Source organism: Anopheles arabiensis, chromosome 3 (genome assembly GCF_016920715.1).
Source record: "Anopheles arabiensis isolate DONGOLA chromosome 3, AaraD3, whole genome shotgun sequence".
In the NCBI taxonomy this organism is placed as follows: Eukaryota; Metazoa; Arthropoda; class Insecta; order Diptera; family Culicidae; genus Anopheles; species Anopheles arabiensis.
In genome coordinates, this window is record NC_053518.1 from 21,046,998 (window position 1) to 21,063,670 (window position 16,673).

General features: G+C 41.5%; 2 protein-coding genes across 4 annotated transcripts in view; one reads left to right on the plus strand and one right to left on the minus strand.

Moving 5' to 3' along the window:
• The window catches only part of LOC120900606 (out at first protein), a 71,449-nt gene extending 66,842 nt beyond the window's left edge, over positions 1–4,607 (minus strand). Inside the window, exons 1-2 of one of the 3 annotated variants that reach the window (XM_040307856.1) lie at positions 4,573–4,596; positions 3,788–4,324 (exon numbers count right to left, since the gene is read on the minus strand). In XM_040307856.1, the coding sequence (XP_040163790.1) occupies positions 3,788–3,922 (135 nt within the window). In that variant the 5' untranslated portion in view covers positions 3,923–4,324; positions 4,573–4,596. Of the gene's footprint in view, positions 1–3,787 lie in introns of all 3 variants that reach the window. The other 2 variants (XM_040307855.1, XM_040307854.1) reach the window with 2 other exon arrangements.
• A 5,666-nt stretch (positions 4,608–10,273) lies between these two features.
• Positions 10,274–14,155, plus strand: LOC120902416 (ATP-binding cassette sub-family G member 1-like). Its single transcript, XM_040311137.1, has 7 exons — positions 10,274–10,449; positions 10,525–10,648; positions 10,723–11,297; positions 11,374–11,579; positions 12,945–13,113; positions 13,240–13,340; positions 13,454–14,155. Exons 1-7 carry the CDS (start codon positions 10,332–10,334, stop codon positions 13,949–13,951), a joined length of 1,791 nt encoding a protein of 596 aa, XP_040167071.1. The 5' UTR covers positions 10,274–10,331; the 3' UTR covers positions 13,952–14,155.
• The last annotated feature ends 2,518 nt before the right edge of the window (positions 14,156–16,673 follow it).

A 16,673-nucleotide genomic window follows, 5' to 3' on the forward strand; every position in this document is an offset into this window, starting at 1 on the left:
CATCTCCTCATCCACATGTTCGCGAGTTTTGCATACCCGCGCGCTGCAAAGCCACAGTCTGATGAATGGAAATGCATTCGTGCCAGAGCGGGGAGGTCAGCGGTCCATCATCCGCCAGTGGTATGGTGGATCTTCTTGTCAAAAAGTCTGCACCATACCCATAAATTACGCCACACATTAAGTCAACGTGCCACGGACGGCAGCACCAACGTGTTCCCCGCAACTGCCTGGCCCGATGTTATTATGCAGATTAATGGTATCGATATTTAATTATGCTACTTTACGAACGGCCACTTCGGCCGACCGAGAGCTTGCAAGAGTACGAGAGAGAGGGCCCAAAATGCAACGGGCCAAATACGAGAGGCCCACCAACGTAAGCACTTTTCACTGCCACCGGCACTGGTGATGCTTTTATTATGGACACACAGCCGGCACTCTAAATCGATCCAATTGCTTCCGGTGTTTGCTGCAGCATGGAAAACGGTGGAGGAAGCAGGGAGGGGGGAGGAAGAAGAAACGAAGGCCCATAAATCCTTTCTAACAGAATGAAAGGGCACAGGATATAATGCGGCGCGCGGTGATTGTGGTGCTGTAGTGGCCCGGCCGGTGCGATGGCGTGCGATTATTGTGTTTGCGCCGTGTTTGATCGTTTGCGCCGTTTTGCCGGGATGTTTTAAACATCCGCCGGATATCAGCACAGGCTAATGGGAAAGTATTATTCCCTGTGAGTGTTCTTTATACTATAGGCACGTGTAAATCGGTACACAACATGTGCTTCAACCAGAAGAGTGAAGTATCAGACGTACTAACATGTATTATATGTACATAAAAGAATTCATTTTTAACTTTCATTGAAAGGAGCTGTCATGATTGAACGTGCAAGCCTCTTAATTCTACAATATCATAAAGTAATTTGTTTTTCATAAAAATGTGCACAAATAATTGAAAACTATTAAAAATTCCTACAGAAATACAAAAATATGTCCAAATAATCAGGCTTATTCTATTTTTGTAATCGAGATGTCTCAACGTCGAGTAGAACGATGTTAAGGAAATCAGATCTACTTTGCAACTAAACTATACTACTTCTAATTGTGGTTTGGAAGTTGCCATAGAAATGTGTCCAATAGGAGAGTTTTATCCACGAAAACGGCTACGCGTTCTTTCGATTCCAGAGTCGATTCAAGCCTGTCGTTCTCGACATTAAAACCCTGGTCCAAAATGGATCGAAATCAATGTTTTTGCAGTTATGTAGTAAAATATTTCAGTTTACTTGCTATGAAAAATTAATTACGGATATGTACTAAATTAATTAAATAAAATCGTTTAAACGCCAGTAAAACCAAATTTGTTGGACCAACATGGAAACAACCGATAAATCAATGAAATTAGATTAGAATAAATCATTCAATTTGATTATCTATAAGGAAATTTCATATTTTTTAGCTAACATTCTAATTTTAAAAGCGTATTTTAAAGCCATCTCGGAAAGTTCGTCTGGATATTTGTCGTCTATCGGCTACTAGTTTCGATTGATTTTTTTTTTTTCAAATCAGACTTCTAAAACAACAAGCATATTTCAAAGAGCAATCAAGTCAAATTTCTCGACTCGACTCGAATAAAAGAATAGAATAAGCCTTAATGTCATATTCTTCTAAAAATCCAAAAAAAAGACGGACAGCCTAATGCAGTTAGGAAAAAAACCCAAAAATTATTTATAGCTCAACTTAACCTACTCCAAGTCTTATGAAACATTATTTAAACAATGTAAATGTCAGTCCGTTAGAAAAAGATGAAGAACAAGAAAAGATATTCAAATAAATACTTTCCATACTAGGTATAAAACATATTCCAGCCAAAAGCTCATTTATAAAAACTCAAAATGCTTCGTACAAAATTCCTTATTCAAATGCGAAACTAATAAAACAAATACAAATAAACTACATATGATTTTCATGTTTGTTTTTATATTAAATAAGTTAATTCAATAAACGCTCTATCGACCAAAAATGCACATTACTGACAATATTACAGGGTTTCCCACGATTTATTGGTTGGTTCCCATCAATTTTTGGTGGGTTCCCATGTTTGTTTGGTGCGTTCCCACGGTTTTTTGGTCGTTTCCCAGAATTTTTTGGTGCAATTGTATTGATATCCAATCGGAAAATACCAATAAATTATGGGAACGAACCAAAAATCTATGGGATACGACCAAAAAATCGTGGGAACGCACCAAAAAATCATGGGAACTGACCAATAAATCGTGGGAAACCCTGTAAAAAAAAACAATTGCTCGTTTAGTTGCTTCAAAATTCAGCACAAAAATATTGAACAATATAAGTATTTTAAACTCACTATTAAGCTTTTACATCACACACTGTCAATATCTACATCCCCGATGATCCATAAATTATTGGATTGATATTTGCAAAGCGTTTGCTTCTAAATCTCCCAAAGCCGACCTGATTGCGATGCAAACTGTCTAAGCCGACCCTGGAAAAGGTATTTGAGGGTTTTTTTTTTTTTTGAATGTTACAAAAAGCGTCCCAAAACCACAAAGGCACAAACTCAAACAAAAATGCTTTACCTGAACCTCACCAAAATGGTCAAAATAATTCCCTTTCTTGAGCGGTTACGGCAAACAGTCACCCTCCACTACCCCTATAAAAGGACCGGGCCCCATCGGGGAACCAGCCATCCTCTCCCACACGAAACCATTAATTCTTTATCGCCGGTTTCGAAACGTGCCATCCCGCGTACGTGGAATGTTTCCTTCAACAGCAACAACAACAGCCACGAATGCATAATCGATAAGCCGGAATATGACCGACCATGATGATCAAGGCAACGGATTGCTCCAGGAATGGGAATGTGTGCGCCGCCCTTCGCGTGGATGGTAGCATTTCTGGGATCGATAGAAGCAGGAAAAAAACCAAACCAAACTAAAATAATGAAATACTCAAACAAACCGTGCGTGGAAACCAGAAACATTGGGACACAAACGGAACAGAAGGAAGGAATGCCACCGCACGTGTGAGATGGACCACACAATTGGACAAATATTTGACTAAGCGCAAACACAATTTGCGCTGCCGGTGTTACGCCGAAAGATACACACACACATACCCACACCCTCACCCACACCCACATAAACAGCCCCAAATAAAGCTTCAAGATATTTTGGTTCAATTAACAATTTCACTCTTCTTCGTTTCGTGACACAAGCTTCCCCCAGCAAAGATGGTATGACGGAGTGGTTTGTCCAAATAAGATACGAAAATAATCAGTTCCAGGAACAGCAGCATCCACACGACGTCCACCCCCTCCCATTCTAGCAAGCTGTAAAGAAAACATCCCAGCAAAAGCGGGGCCATTGACACAGGAAGCGGTAAGCAGCTCGTGGAAAAACAGTAACCCCACTGAAAGGGGGCCAACCATTTTCCACCCCAAAAACCCTGAACGGGGTTGAAAGAAAGCAGCAGCAGCAGCAGGGTGGAAACGGGCGCAGCAACAAAGAGGTAAATAATGCACCAACACACCCGCAAACACCTGTCACACTGTGTCGTACACGCGCATGTGTGCGTGACAGCGTACAATGTTGTGTCTGCCAAGGGGGGTTCACCAACACACGCGCACACAGCCCGCACAGATGATGTCGTCGGCGAGAAATGTCAAAATTCTACAACTTTTGTTTTGTTTTTGCGTCATCGAACAATTGAACGAGCATCGGCATGCTTTCGGTTGAAGGATTTCATTTGCTAATGCGAAGGGAAAAGCACCAACTAACCTGATTTTGTACGTTGATTATTAGCTGTGTTGCTGCCTGATTTATGATGAGAAGGAAGCAGCATAAGCTTCCCACCACCTCACGACGCATCCCGGTGAGGAGATACCTCGAGGTTCTACCGCCTGAATCATTCATTTTGACACACACAGACACACTGCACTTACTGTAGCTTTTTGCTACTCACTTTTTCCAACAGACGGCGAACGACGTGCCTTCCTACACAATCATTCACTTTCGCAACACGTTTGCTACGATCAACTTTACAGAACAATAACTTCCACACAGGCAGAGCACTTTGCTGCACTTAACGGCGAGCATAAAACTGCACATAAAATGTACAATTTCATAAAAACATTAACATGTGTTGCCGCTCACGGACGGAACACACATACACAACAACACCGTACGACGAAAATCTTGCTGACCTCGCACATCGACCGCGCGCACACACACACACACTTGTTGTTTGTGAGGGATTACTTTTCACTGATTAAAATCATAATCCGTCCAGAAACAACAACACGGAAAAAGTGCTAACTAAAGAAAGTATACATTTTAACCAAACACAAAACAACGGGGGGGGATTCACAATCAAAACAACATTTTCACAAACAGAGTGAATCGTGGCAGCACAAACGCGGTACCGTCAGTGTCGTTTCGTTCTATTTCTACATGCTGTTTCCTTTGTTTCGACAGCTTCAAGGGCTTTAATATTATTTGCTTTGTAAAGTAACTATTTTACATTTCGGAATTTATCGGGAAATACAATTTTCTTTAGATTTTACCAGACCGAACGCGATACATCCTCCCGCAACGACTGCCGGAATTGAACTGAAGTTTTACCTTAACTTGTACAGTGCGGCTGCAAGAGCGGAGCCATCGTGCTTTCTCACTCTTTCGCACACGACTATGGAAAGTGTAGTGGTGGTCGTGTCAACATTTGGGAACGATGGTTCCGACGTGCGGATCGGATTGAATTCAAAAATACGGATCAAAAACGATTCGCACACCAGGTGCAAATATTGTAGGACAAAAATATAATATAAAAAAAAATAATTCACTCTACAAAAACGTGTAAGGAGTAACACGTATTATAATTGTTTATTTCGACTGCATACATTTTTGCGCTATTTTTTGCAACAACTACTGCCAGCAACAACTTCTACGTTCACCACCAACGGAAGCAGTTTCTATATCCGTGTAGGTTTTTTGGTTCCTTGTAGGTACCCAAACAGCCAGCTCGTACTTTATAGCTGATTGGGGGCTGTTTAACGAAAAATCGTTCCGATGTCGTACTTGGTGGCTGATTATGAGATAGACGGTACTTTGCGGAACTATGGAGCTTTTTAACAGGCACATGGTACTCTCAGGAACCTTGTAGCTGATTAGCCTGATGTGTATGGTTCATATTGGAACTTGAAGGCTTGTTAAGAAAGCGCACCGAACTTGGCGGAACTTTACAGCTTTTTAATGCGTGACATCGTTACGAGGTGGGTCTTGTCAAAGTGTCAAAGACTGGTGCCGTCAATCGTCTCGTTGCTACTGCCCAAGCTAGTTAAGTTATTTGAAGGAGGAAAATTGAGTGAAGTGATTGCGATTGTACAGCAAATTGTGTAAAATATTGAATAATTCATGAATGTTAAGGATTTAAAAATATACAGATGGACACAAACAAAACAAATCCTGTTGTTTATTTCACCGATGACGCTTGCTTGAATATAAAATACAAAGAAAAATAATTCCCGGTATACTGGCATAAGGAAGCTGCTTAAGCACTGTTTGAAAGACTCAACCGGAACTTTGATGCTGTTTATCTACTGCAAAAGGCGAATTCAAGCAGCGATCTTTAGCATGACAAAATTGGCTGCTTAAGCAATTCTGGCTATTTGGGTACACTGCGTGTAGTTATAGGTTTCTTTACCAGTATAGGTATGCGATTCGTTCCTTATCTCTGAAAGATTTTTTTTTTTTCGTTTTTTAACAAGTTCAATGTTTAAGATTCAGATTTAGTTCTTGATGAATGGTGCAGCTTTCGGTTGAGCTCCAAGACATTCAGGATATGTTCCAGCATATGTATCTAAGAGTTCAAGAGCAGTTCTACGACCAATATCAATTACTCAATAGTTTCAGAATGGGTATATATTTAGGACCATTCCAAAGTGTGAGTTTTATTGTATGAGTTCGGGATCTATATGGAGTGAAAATATATTCCAGAACTTCTAGGAGTTCAAGATCAGGTCCAATTCCAATATAAATCCTACATACCTTCCGGACCAGTATGAGTTCTGTTTAAGCTCCACCACCGGAACGGTTTTAGGACTAATATTGGTTCAAAATCAGTTCCAGATATAAGTAACATTGGATTTATAAGGCATCTAGTAGGTATCTATTCAATTTCCAAGGGTTTCATAATTATTATACTTCACAAATGTCCAAAACTATCTAGTAATACCTTTAGTCAAGTCATGAAGTTTAGCAATGGACATTGACCATAAGTGACGAAAAAATGCCGCAATCGACACCATAGATTTTTCAAAATACTTCACATTTCCATCAAGACTACTTCGATATTTCAGATAGCATTGAGCATTTATCGTAATACAATTATTTCATGATTCAATTCCAAATATTTAGATGAGAACAGATACTAGCCAAGGTCGTATTTTTTATTGATTTTACTATTACGAGCACTACGACATCATTCAGAAAAGCAAACACTACCCAGGTCCGTGACTCATCGCATACTATCGTCAACTATCAGTAACCGGACCGATTTAGCAGAGTGAATAAAATACCAAATAGATCACGAACTGAAATCGTTTGAATACCTGTAGCTTTATTTTTCTTTGTATGTTTTACGATCTAATTCCATTCATCGACGAGCTTCGATACTATTTTTCAAAATGGTTGGATCTTAAAGTAAAACATAATAGCAACGATTCGGCTAAAAACTCATGCTCTACACTTTATGATCCAAACAGCGTACACAACCATTCGAAGTGCTACTAAACGTTTCCACAATAGAATACAACAAACACTTTCTTTCTTTCAACCATGGTCACACAAAAACCCATACTACGTAAATCACACTACTAATCCCTAATGTTGCCACCATTGCTCCACTCCACCGCTCGGGCATATCCTGGATAATCTCGCCGAAAGGACACATTCGGTGAGGGATGATAATATATCATTGCATTGCAGGTGGCTTTTTTTGTGGCGTTTTTTTCATTTTGTCCCCAGCAGAATGCAGAATGAGTGTAAGCGAATGGGAGGTGGAGCGCAGTGTCCGAAAAAGCACCAACGTGCCAGCGCGATATTCCGCAGCGGAAAGCGATCTAAGCTGGAATAGGAAATGTGTAAAAGTATTATCTCTTTATCGACGGTATTCATCTTGCATACGCTATTCGGATCCCGGATTAACCAATCCCACAGCGTGTGACGATGCCGTTTGAACTCAACGCACGATATCACGCTCGGACAGCCGTGGGATGATGGGAGCGTAACTCCGCAAAAAGCTCTTTCTGTTGCTGCTGCTGCTTGGTGCAACATGCCGAACCGGGATTTGGTGAAATGATCGATGAAAAGCTCGGTATACAGGACGCAATGAATCCTGAGCATGGTACGTAAGCTGCTTTTGCCCCCCGAGGCTATACCTATTCAACGTAAGACAGCAAACAAACATTGGGACAGCTTTTGGCATCAAATATGTCTCTTTATTGTTCGAGAAATATGTAAATGTTGACTGTTTGGTTATTTTTGGAATCTGTTTCAAGAAATGCGCTACAGTACAGGTTTACCTTCACAGTTCACCGACTTTCCAGTGTGTCCTGCAACTGACCATACCAGAGACCCATATATTTGCACACTTCTCTCGTCACACACAGCAACTTATGCATACCTCACTTCAAATAACCACATCCGTACCCCAGTATTGCTCCTACCGACACCAAAGTGCCAAATCAAGTATCTATACTTTTGCCCCCAACAATTCGCAAGAGTTTTCCGTGTTTGTGTTAAACAAAAATGTACACTTATGTTGTACCACTTCATCTTTGCCAACGTTCCTTTCTCCGTGTGGAATCATTTCTTCCATTTCTTGCATGGTCCAATGAGTGGCTACGTAGAAAGAATCATCTTCAAGTGTACCGGTGTACCGGTAGCACGTGAAATATTCGCTCTCGCAACGTTCTCTCCGCTGCACTACTATAGGAAATGGTTCTTGTACGATACGGTAAACAACAAGACAGGGAGGTACACTTGTGTGCTTCGACCGTAATGTTTGTTTTCTTTTTCATCCCAGTGTCTCTCTTATACCAGCATGATTCCATCTTTTGCAACACGTGCAATGACTTCGAACGACTGTTGTGTTTAATTCCGGTTTGCATTAATATTTGAAATGCATTTGTGCTTCCTGTGGGGCTGTGTTTGCTCGTGTGGCATCCGTCCAAAAGCAGCAAATTTATGTGCAGCGTTAGCTCACTGTCGAAAAGATGTGAAAGTCTTGGCTTTTCCCCTTTAAGCTTAATGTATCGCAAATTTGATAGAGCAAGCGTGTTAAAGCTGGGTGCTAGAAAATTGAATAAAAAAAGGTCGAAGAATATAATACCTCAGATGGTAGTCGTTTGAATTCATTCATTTGCTTCGTCGTTGTGAAAGCAATACAATTTGGGCTAGAAAGATGCAGCAAACAACACACAGAAAACGGGACTTGTTCAATCTAAACCGATGTATAAGCAGTCCGTCTTGGGTTCAAGCCCCTAATGGACCGTGCCTCCGTACGTAGAACTGACTATCCTGCTGCGGGTAATCAATGTGGGTAACTGAAAGCCAAGGCCGCTAGTTGGTGCAGGCAGGTCTTGACCGACGACGGTTATTGTGCTAAAAAATATGAAGATACATAAGAAGAAATTCACTGTGTGGTGTCGTAGAAGACACATTGGAGCAGTTATGTTTATGGCCGGGTCAAAGATCCTTCCGTTGCATAATCCTCGTAATATCCTACGCACTCATGCATGTATGATCCAGGCTTATCAAACCTATTTGTACCAAGCAATCGTTAATTCTTTCCCTACCACAGACAAGAAGACGGTGTTCTTCCAGACTTAGAAATTTTCCTGCATATGGTCTCTCCGGAGCTTCAAGCCTATAACATTCCTTCATTAGACAGTCTAAATGAAATCAAGAATCACACCCTTCAATTCCCAAGAATCCGTCAATTGTTCATCATATGTTGGAGGTTTTGTTGATCAGTTATACGATATTGAGAAGTATCATGTGATGCTATATATGTCATCCATTTCGAATCCCAACATTTGAATGTTTAGCTACAGCTTGAAAAACAGGACTAACTGAACTGCTATCGGTAAGCCAATCAGGTCGTTGAGCCAATCAGGGCCTCAAGCTCATTATTTTGTGTTATTTATTGATATACAATTGCACGAATTAAAGTCATCATTAGTGATTAAGACAGACCCGGGCCACCCTTGCCAAAACATGGATTCGTTTCTCTCCAGGAAACATGTATGAGAGGATAAAAGGATGAGGGTCATTGGAAGATAGGGTTCGTTATATAAAGCGAATAATATTCGAACAAGGTTCGTTAGGAAGGAGTGACCAAAGTCCTACCAATCTAAGGAATGCAATGTAAACGATAGAATCATCCAATGTTCAGACTAGTGTAAGACTGAACGATGATTTGAATTGTCGGCACACTAATTGAGGTACAGCATTTAACAGCGCTTTTATTCCTTCCTCTCCGGTACGAGGTGCTACGACCAACGTAATGTTGGTCAAACCTAGTTCCTGAGTAAAAACTCACGCAACTCAAAAATCCATTAACTACTAACCCCTAATATTTCTGCTCAAAGATCACAACTTCTCCTGAAACACTCTCCAAAAATTCTTATCTGCTACGATTTGCCATATTTTCCAACAAATAGTTCGCCTTTCTTTATCATTATGAAAGCACCTTTTTAATCCTTCGACCCAACATTCACAGCTATGCGGTAATGTGGCGAAATGTATGGCAAAACGTACGATTTTGCATGCGAAACAGAAGCGAACGAAAGAAAACCAACAACTTATTACCTCATCCATTAGCCCCAGCTGGCACAGTCATGCCGCTTCAGACAGATAATACCAATCGTAAATAAAACGAAGTTTGTGTAACGAACAGGAAAAAAACCCCATTTAATGCCTACAATCACTGTCTGTCGATAAGAAAGATTGCAAAGCAGCAGCGGCAGCAGCAGCATGGGAACATTATTTTTGAATGATGCGAAAATAACTTCCCCCAAAACATAAGCTCACACAAACACAACACATTGATGGGGAATCGTGCACTCTTGACACAGAATCATACCGCGATCGTCGCTGCGTCGTACCGTCGGCTTATCAGGTTTGGCGTGCGTTAGGTCCTTCAGGTCCGCTTTGGCCGAATTTTGTTTTCACAAACTAAACATTGCCAGTCATTGTGAGGCTGGCGCCGTGAAACAACGTCCAAGTTCGTTCGAGCGTAGTGTGAAGAGGGGCGGCTGCAAACATGATGGAGCCAATCGGTAATCCCGATTCAATACCGCTGGAATCGTTGGAAAGTGTGAGCCCGCGTGAGTTTGAGCTATCGTTTCAGAATGTTTCCTACTGTGTAAAACATAAGCATGGTAAGTGCAGCCTGTTTCCGGTTGAGCCAGCTTAGCCGTCGGCCGCGGATTATCAATCACGTTTTATGTTCGTAGATCGCACACACTCCGCCATCCTGAAGAACCTTTCCGGGTCGTTCCGTTCGGGCCGGCTGGTGGGAATTATGGGACCATCGGGGGCTGGCAAATCGACCCTGCTGAATGTGCTGAGTGGATTCAAGTAACTATTCATACCCGAAAGCTGTCCACTTTCGTGACATAACCTTCGTTTGTTTGTGTATGTGTCTTGTCCAGAAAAAGTAACGTCACCGGACAGCTAATGGTCGACGGACAACGGCTCTCCGAGCGCAGAAGCCGTAAGATCATCTCCTACACCCAACAGGAAGTGTGCCTGTGGCCGGCCCTTACCGTCGAGGAAAGCCTACGGTATGCGGCCGAGTTTAAACTCTCGCCCACCATCGACCAGAACCAAAAACGGGCACGCGTTCGGGAGCTTCTGCACGTGCTGGGGCTGACAGGGTGTGCCGATACGTTAGCCGGTAGCGTATCGGGTGGTCAGGCCAAGCGTCTATCGATCGGCTTGGAGCTACTGTCCGACCCGAAAGTGATGCTGCTGGACGAGCCGACGAGTGGGCTGGACACGGTCGCCGCCTATCAGGTGCTGGCACATGTGAAGCAGCTTGCCGCCCGCGGTCGCGTTATCGCCTGCGTCATCCATCAACCCAACTCCCAGCAGCTGCTGCTGATCGATGATCTGTACGTGCTGGCCAAGGGCCGGCGGATCTACAGTGGACCGACGGGCGAAATGGTGTCGCAGTTCGCTCGCTTCGGGCTCGATTGTCCCGTTTCCCACAATCCGGCCGATTACGGTAAGAACGCAGAGGTTTAATTAGCAAGTGCTGCAAATGCTCACATACTCATCCTTTTTTTCATCCCTTTCGGCAGCGCTGGAAGTGGCCAGCTTGGATCAGGAGGATGACCGATTGAAGCGATTGATGATGGAGGAGGAGAAGGATATTTTCGACTACAATCCACCACGGCTGATGGTGGAGAAGAGCGTTGATGGATCGTATCAGCGGTACGCGCTCTCAACCCTGCAGCAGCTGCGTGTGTTGCTGCGACGAACGACCAGCTGTACGATGCGCGAAACGGTGAGTGAAGAAAACTGGTCTCAAAGCCCTTTTTATCGTAGATGATTTGCCTGTGTTTGTAACACTATTCAAACAAACAACAATATGTTTGTAACAATTTTTAAAATGCCGTTTGTTGTTAGATGTCAAATTATTTAGGTTAATTTTTAATACTTTTTTCGAATTATTGGAATGGATTAGAACAATAACACTCGCGTTTAAACGATTAATGAAAGTCGTTGTTTCTTTTTTCTAGTTATTTCTTTTTTTGTTTTCCTCTTATTTATTAAATAATGAACAATTTGGTTTTGTTATGATAATTATAGTGATACAATGATAAGATAAATATTTGTTCAGTTATTTTACATTTTAACAAGGAACTTTTGAAATTTTCCTATTTTACCATACATGTTTAATATGCTCCTAGAAATGCTTTCAATGAAATATGTAAAATAATTGAGTATAAATCCGAAGATTGAGTACAAATCAGAAAAATCAGAAAAAATCGGCTGCACAAACAACATAAATATAGATTCACTTGACATTTCATATGAAAAATTCGTAAAATCCTCCGTAAAACAGGTATTACAGGGTTTCCACGATTTATTGGATGGTTTCCATCAATTTTTGGTGGGTTCCCATAATTTTGTTTTGTGCGTTCCCACGATTATTTGGCCATTTCCCAGAATATTTTGGTCCAATCGGATATCCAATTGATATCCAATCGGAAAATACCAATAAATTATGGGAACGAACAAAAAATCTATGGGATACGATCAAAAAATCGTGGGAACGCACCAAAAAATCATAGGAACTGACCAATAATTTGTGGGAAACCCTGTATAACAATTCAAAATCCAATTCAAAAATAAAAATAATCTGCATCAAATAAAAAAATCCTTTCTATCGAATTTGCTTCATTTTCTAATCAGTTTTTAGTTTTCTTCTCTTCATTTTCAATATACTGCTTTCGTTATGATTTTGTTGGTGAATAATAAGATGAAAACGTTTTTTTAAATAGTTCTTTGTTATTTTTTAATTGTGTTTTGTTCTATTTGCTTTTACTGATTTAGTTTTCTTGTTTTGTACACTTTTTTTGTAACTTTTGTTATGTGATTGTTACGTTTACAAGTTATCCTTTGGATTAATAATTCGGTCATAGCCAAAATATGTCCTTAAGTTTGATTTCTTGAGAAGATTTTCTTAAATTTTAGGAACAATCATGTTAATGTAAAAAAAATATCAAAATATAGTTTGGTTTCCAAAACTTTATACTTTTACATAGTCAAATGATAACGACCCCACCAAAACCCATCCAAATAAAACCCAAGGAAATTAAACCCAAAACTCTTTTAACCCAGCCCCCCGTTTCCATCTTCTTTCCAGTACCAGTTTAAAGCGCGCATTCTCATCAACATCGCCATCGCGCTCATCACGAGCGTCGCGTTCTACAACACCGGCAACAATGCCGACCGCATCCTGGCCAACACCGCCGTGCTGATCATTAATCTGTACGCCATCTTCTTCACCAGCATAGTTTCGGCGGTGCTGGTCTGTAAGTGTCTGGTTCTGGTTCCTCGCAGCCGACACGAGCCACCGACATAAAATCTTAATACCATTCTTACGTCCGTTTTTTCGTTTTATCGGTGGGTCGGTTTCTCCGGTTCCCCTCGCCAACCAGATCCCCGCGAGTCGGCCTGCTTCGTGCTGGAGAGCAAAAATAATTGGTACTCCCTGCGGGCTTACTACTTGGCCAAAATTGTGGTCGAACTTCCCACGCTGGTACGAACTTACCAACCGAACGAAACAGAACCCGAATTATGATGTCTCTATGGTTCCTTTTTCCCTCTCTCAATCTTCTTCTTCCACACAAAAACACACACACACACACACAGATCCTTTCGTCGTCGGTGTTCTTCCTCATCGTGTACTACTTCACCGCGCAACCGTTCGAGTGGCTCCGGATCGGTACGTTCGCGCTGGTCTGCCTGATGTTTGGTTGGATTTCCCAGATGCTCGGGCTGCTGCTGGGCAGCCTGCTCTCCGTGCAAAACTCCGTGTTCGTGAGCATCCTGATAATGGTGCCGGCGTCGCTGTTTTCCGGCTTCTTCGTGCCGCTGCGCGACGCCAGCGTGCTGGTGCGGCCCCTGCTCTACGTGTCGTTCGTGCGGTACGCGTTCGAGGGTGCCGTGCACGCGATCTACGGCTTCGATCGGCCGGATCTCGACTGCCCGGAGGTGTTTTGCTACTTCCGTCAGCTGAAACGCTTTCTGCAGTTTGTCTCGATGCCGGATCTGGCCTACGGGTACGATCTGCTAGCGCTGGCCGGGTGGATCGTGCTGCTGATGGGTGCGGTGTACCTGAGCTTGCGGCGAAGAATCAAACAGGACTGAACAGAAACCGAGACGGGTGGGGTGGATGGAGCGTTATCAGTTGGCAAAATGTAGTTTTTAGTTCGTGAGTAAGTGATGTTGTTTAAACTTTATTTCCATAACTATGGAAATAAAAGTAATAAATAGAAGAAATTGGGGTGGGGGAAGATAAGATTTTATTTCATAAAAATGACAAATTTGAAGCAATCGAATACAGAAATACTAATGAACAGTCAATCCAATAGATCTACCTATTTACTTTTATTCCTAATAACATAAAGTGTCCACAAAATATTTCGAACATTGTCCAATGCTTTTCATTAATATCAGAAACATTTTACAAATATCCGTCTGATTGGCATTTCATTAATATTGATTGACGCTCGTAAATGAGCCTTGAGTTTCATTTCACTCAACGAGTTTTCCGTTTCCCGGAACGGAGAAAAACAGACAATGGTGAATCGTTGGTACAGTTTGCATTTCTCTCCATGCCCTTCATTTTGGTTCCATTGCAAACCTACGCGACGGTAGTAAGTAAACCATCCATCCCTTCCCCCCACCCGGCCCATTTTCCCGATGGATCATTATATTGCGAGCCTTACTTTACCACCCATCGGCGCGTGGCTCATCAATTTTCGTTCGCTGCGAGCCATCGATTTACATTCTCCGAATTCCGGGTCCGGCCCGAAAGCTGTGTGCTATTTTTTGTTACATTGTGTGGGCGCTGCGATTGTAAATAAATATCGCGCGAGAATGTGTTCCAATGAAGCCTAATTAAAAGTGGCAGTGATCGGGTTTTGTTTCTTTTTTACATTCCCACCCAATGGAGTGCATTTAAGCAGGATATTTATGAGATAATAAGCAACATTCCAGCCACTACTTACGGCTGCAATTTGGCACGGGCAAACAATTCACTGTAATGAATATTGGAGGGTTTCCCTTTTTTGGGAAATATTTTGAATATCTGAAAATTTTACACACAAAAAATGGTATTCCAACATTTCACACTACCCAAGCGGTGTACGAGAGTCGGTCCACAGCAAAGCGCTGCAGCGGACGACCAAAAACCTACAAATTAAATTCGGCAATCCGCTGGCCATGAGCGGGCGCGAACACGAGATATGCTGTAATTTATTTGGCTTTTTAATTAAATTTATGTCTCACTTTAATTGCGCACGATCTGACATAAATTATCCGTACCCACGTAGCAGCAGATAAGGCCCCCGGGGCCAGGCCAGGTCCGAAGATCCGGTACAAACGCGAAATCTATTAGTCACTGTGACTGTGCTTGGTGTTGCTTTTTTTTGCAGGGAGTTGTTTTGTTTCATCTGCATGCTTCGTTTCCGTGTTCTGCAATAAAGTGGTGCCGCTGCGTGGAGGAAAGCGGAAATATTTTCCACCAACACTGGGCCGGGTTACAATTTTTATGATCAAAAGGAAAGATTGTAAAATGGAACAAGCGAAACTGGAGAAGTGCCCCGATGTGATGATAGTTATCGGACAGTTTTTTTTCTGTCATTGCAGTAAAACGGGAATGCACAGCTGATAGGTGGGAATTTGACCCAAAACATGTAAGCGAATATTGCAGCATCTAAAACCAAAAAGAAAAACAAAATCACTCCAAGTGCTGGTAGTTGGCAATGGTAGTAAGGATTGCAATTAAAACGATTCGTTGTAAGTTCACGATTCTACGATTCAAGATACATTTTGATAGCATCAATTTTAATACATCATTTCGATATTTTCTGTAATATTTTCAATAACTATATTAATAAGACTGAATAATTTTTATATATATATTTTTACTGTCATCTGTCTAGGATTCAATCCTTGTGGAGACCGAGCAAATACATACATAGGAATGATCCATATCAATAAGTCAAGCAACTGGTCCAGACTGACAAATAAAGTTGGGGTAATTAATAGCAAGAAGACTAAAAATAAGAAGAAGACGAAGACAAAAAGGTCGTTTATTTAGCATAACGAGCTGCACGGTTATCCCAAGCCAGTACAGGTTTAGCAAGCTGTTTTTTACCATTTAACCAGTTATTTAATGTTTGCTATAGAAAGGTTCAGTCCATATAGACTGAGACGTTCACCACTACATGATCTAATCTCAAGTTGACTCAAACAACATTTACCAAATAACATTGTAACATAAATTTACATTATTGGGGCCTTTCACGATACTGGCCAGCTTTTTTATATGGAGTTTGACAGTTGACGGCTGAAATCATGTCAACACTCCATACAAAACCAAAACACAAAACAAAACTAGCCTGCGATTTTCAGCTTAGATTATTCCAGCCTCAAAGCTAGAATTATATTCGAGTACCTGCTCGAAAAGATGGCAAAAGAAGGTGGCGTTTTCATTTATCCCAAGATGACCAGGTGTTCTCAAAGTTTTTTTTTTTTTTTACCATTAAACGTCTGCAATTTTGGAAAGAAGGAATATTTGCTTAACAACGGGCGTTTAATTTGGCACTACTAAAGCGACAAAACAGAGCCACTTTCTGTGTGCTTTGTGCTTTCAGGTCAACAGTAGCAATAAGGGTTAAACTTTCACTGCACTCAACCTACAGCTCAACGCTATGATCGCATTTTTTACTTTATTTAATTGGAATTGCAAACATTTTTTTGCTACAGAAGTGAGGAAAGTGCAAAAAATCCGTCATAAAAGCAAACAAACAAGCTCAACAAAACAATTGCATTGATGAATAATCGCTTCAACACCATTCAACGC

Bases quoted from the DNA above. Each gene is read 5' to 3' on its own strand.
- LOC120902416 (XM_040311137.1), top strand. From the start codon at position 10,332: ATGATGGAGCCAATCGGTAATCCCGATTCAATACCGCTGGAATCGTTG. The intron at 10,450-10,524 runs GTAAGTGCAGCC...TTATGTTCGTAG, and splicing joins CTGTGTAAAACATAAGCATG to ATCGCACACACTCCGCCATC. The intron at 11,298-11,373 runs GTAAGAACGCAG...CCCTTTCGGCAG, and splicing joins CCACAATCCGGCCGATTACG to CGCTGGAAGTGGCCAGCTTG.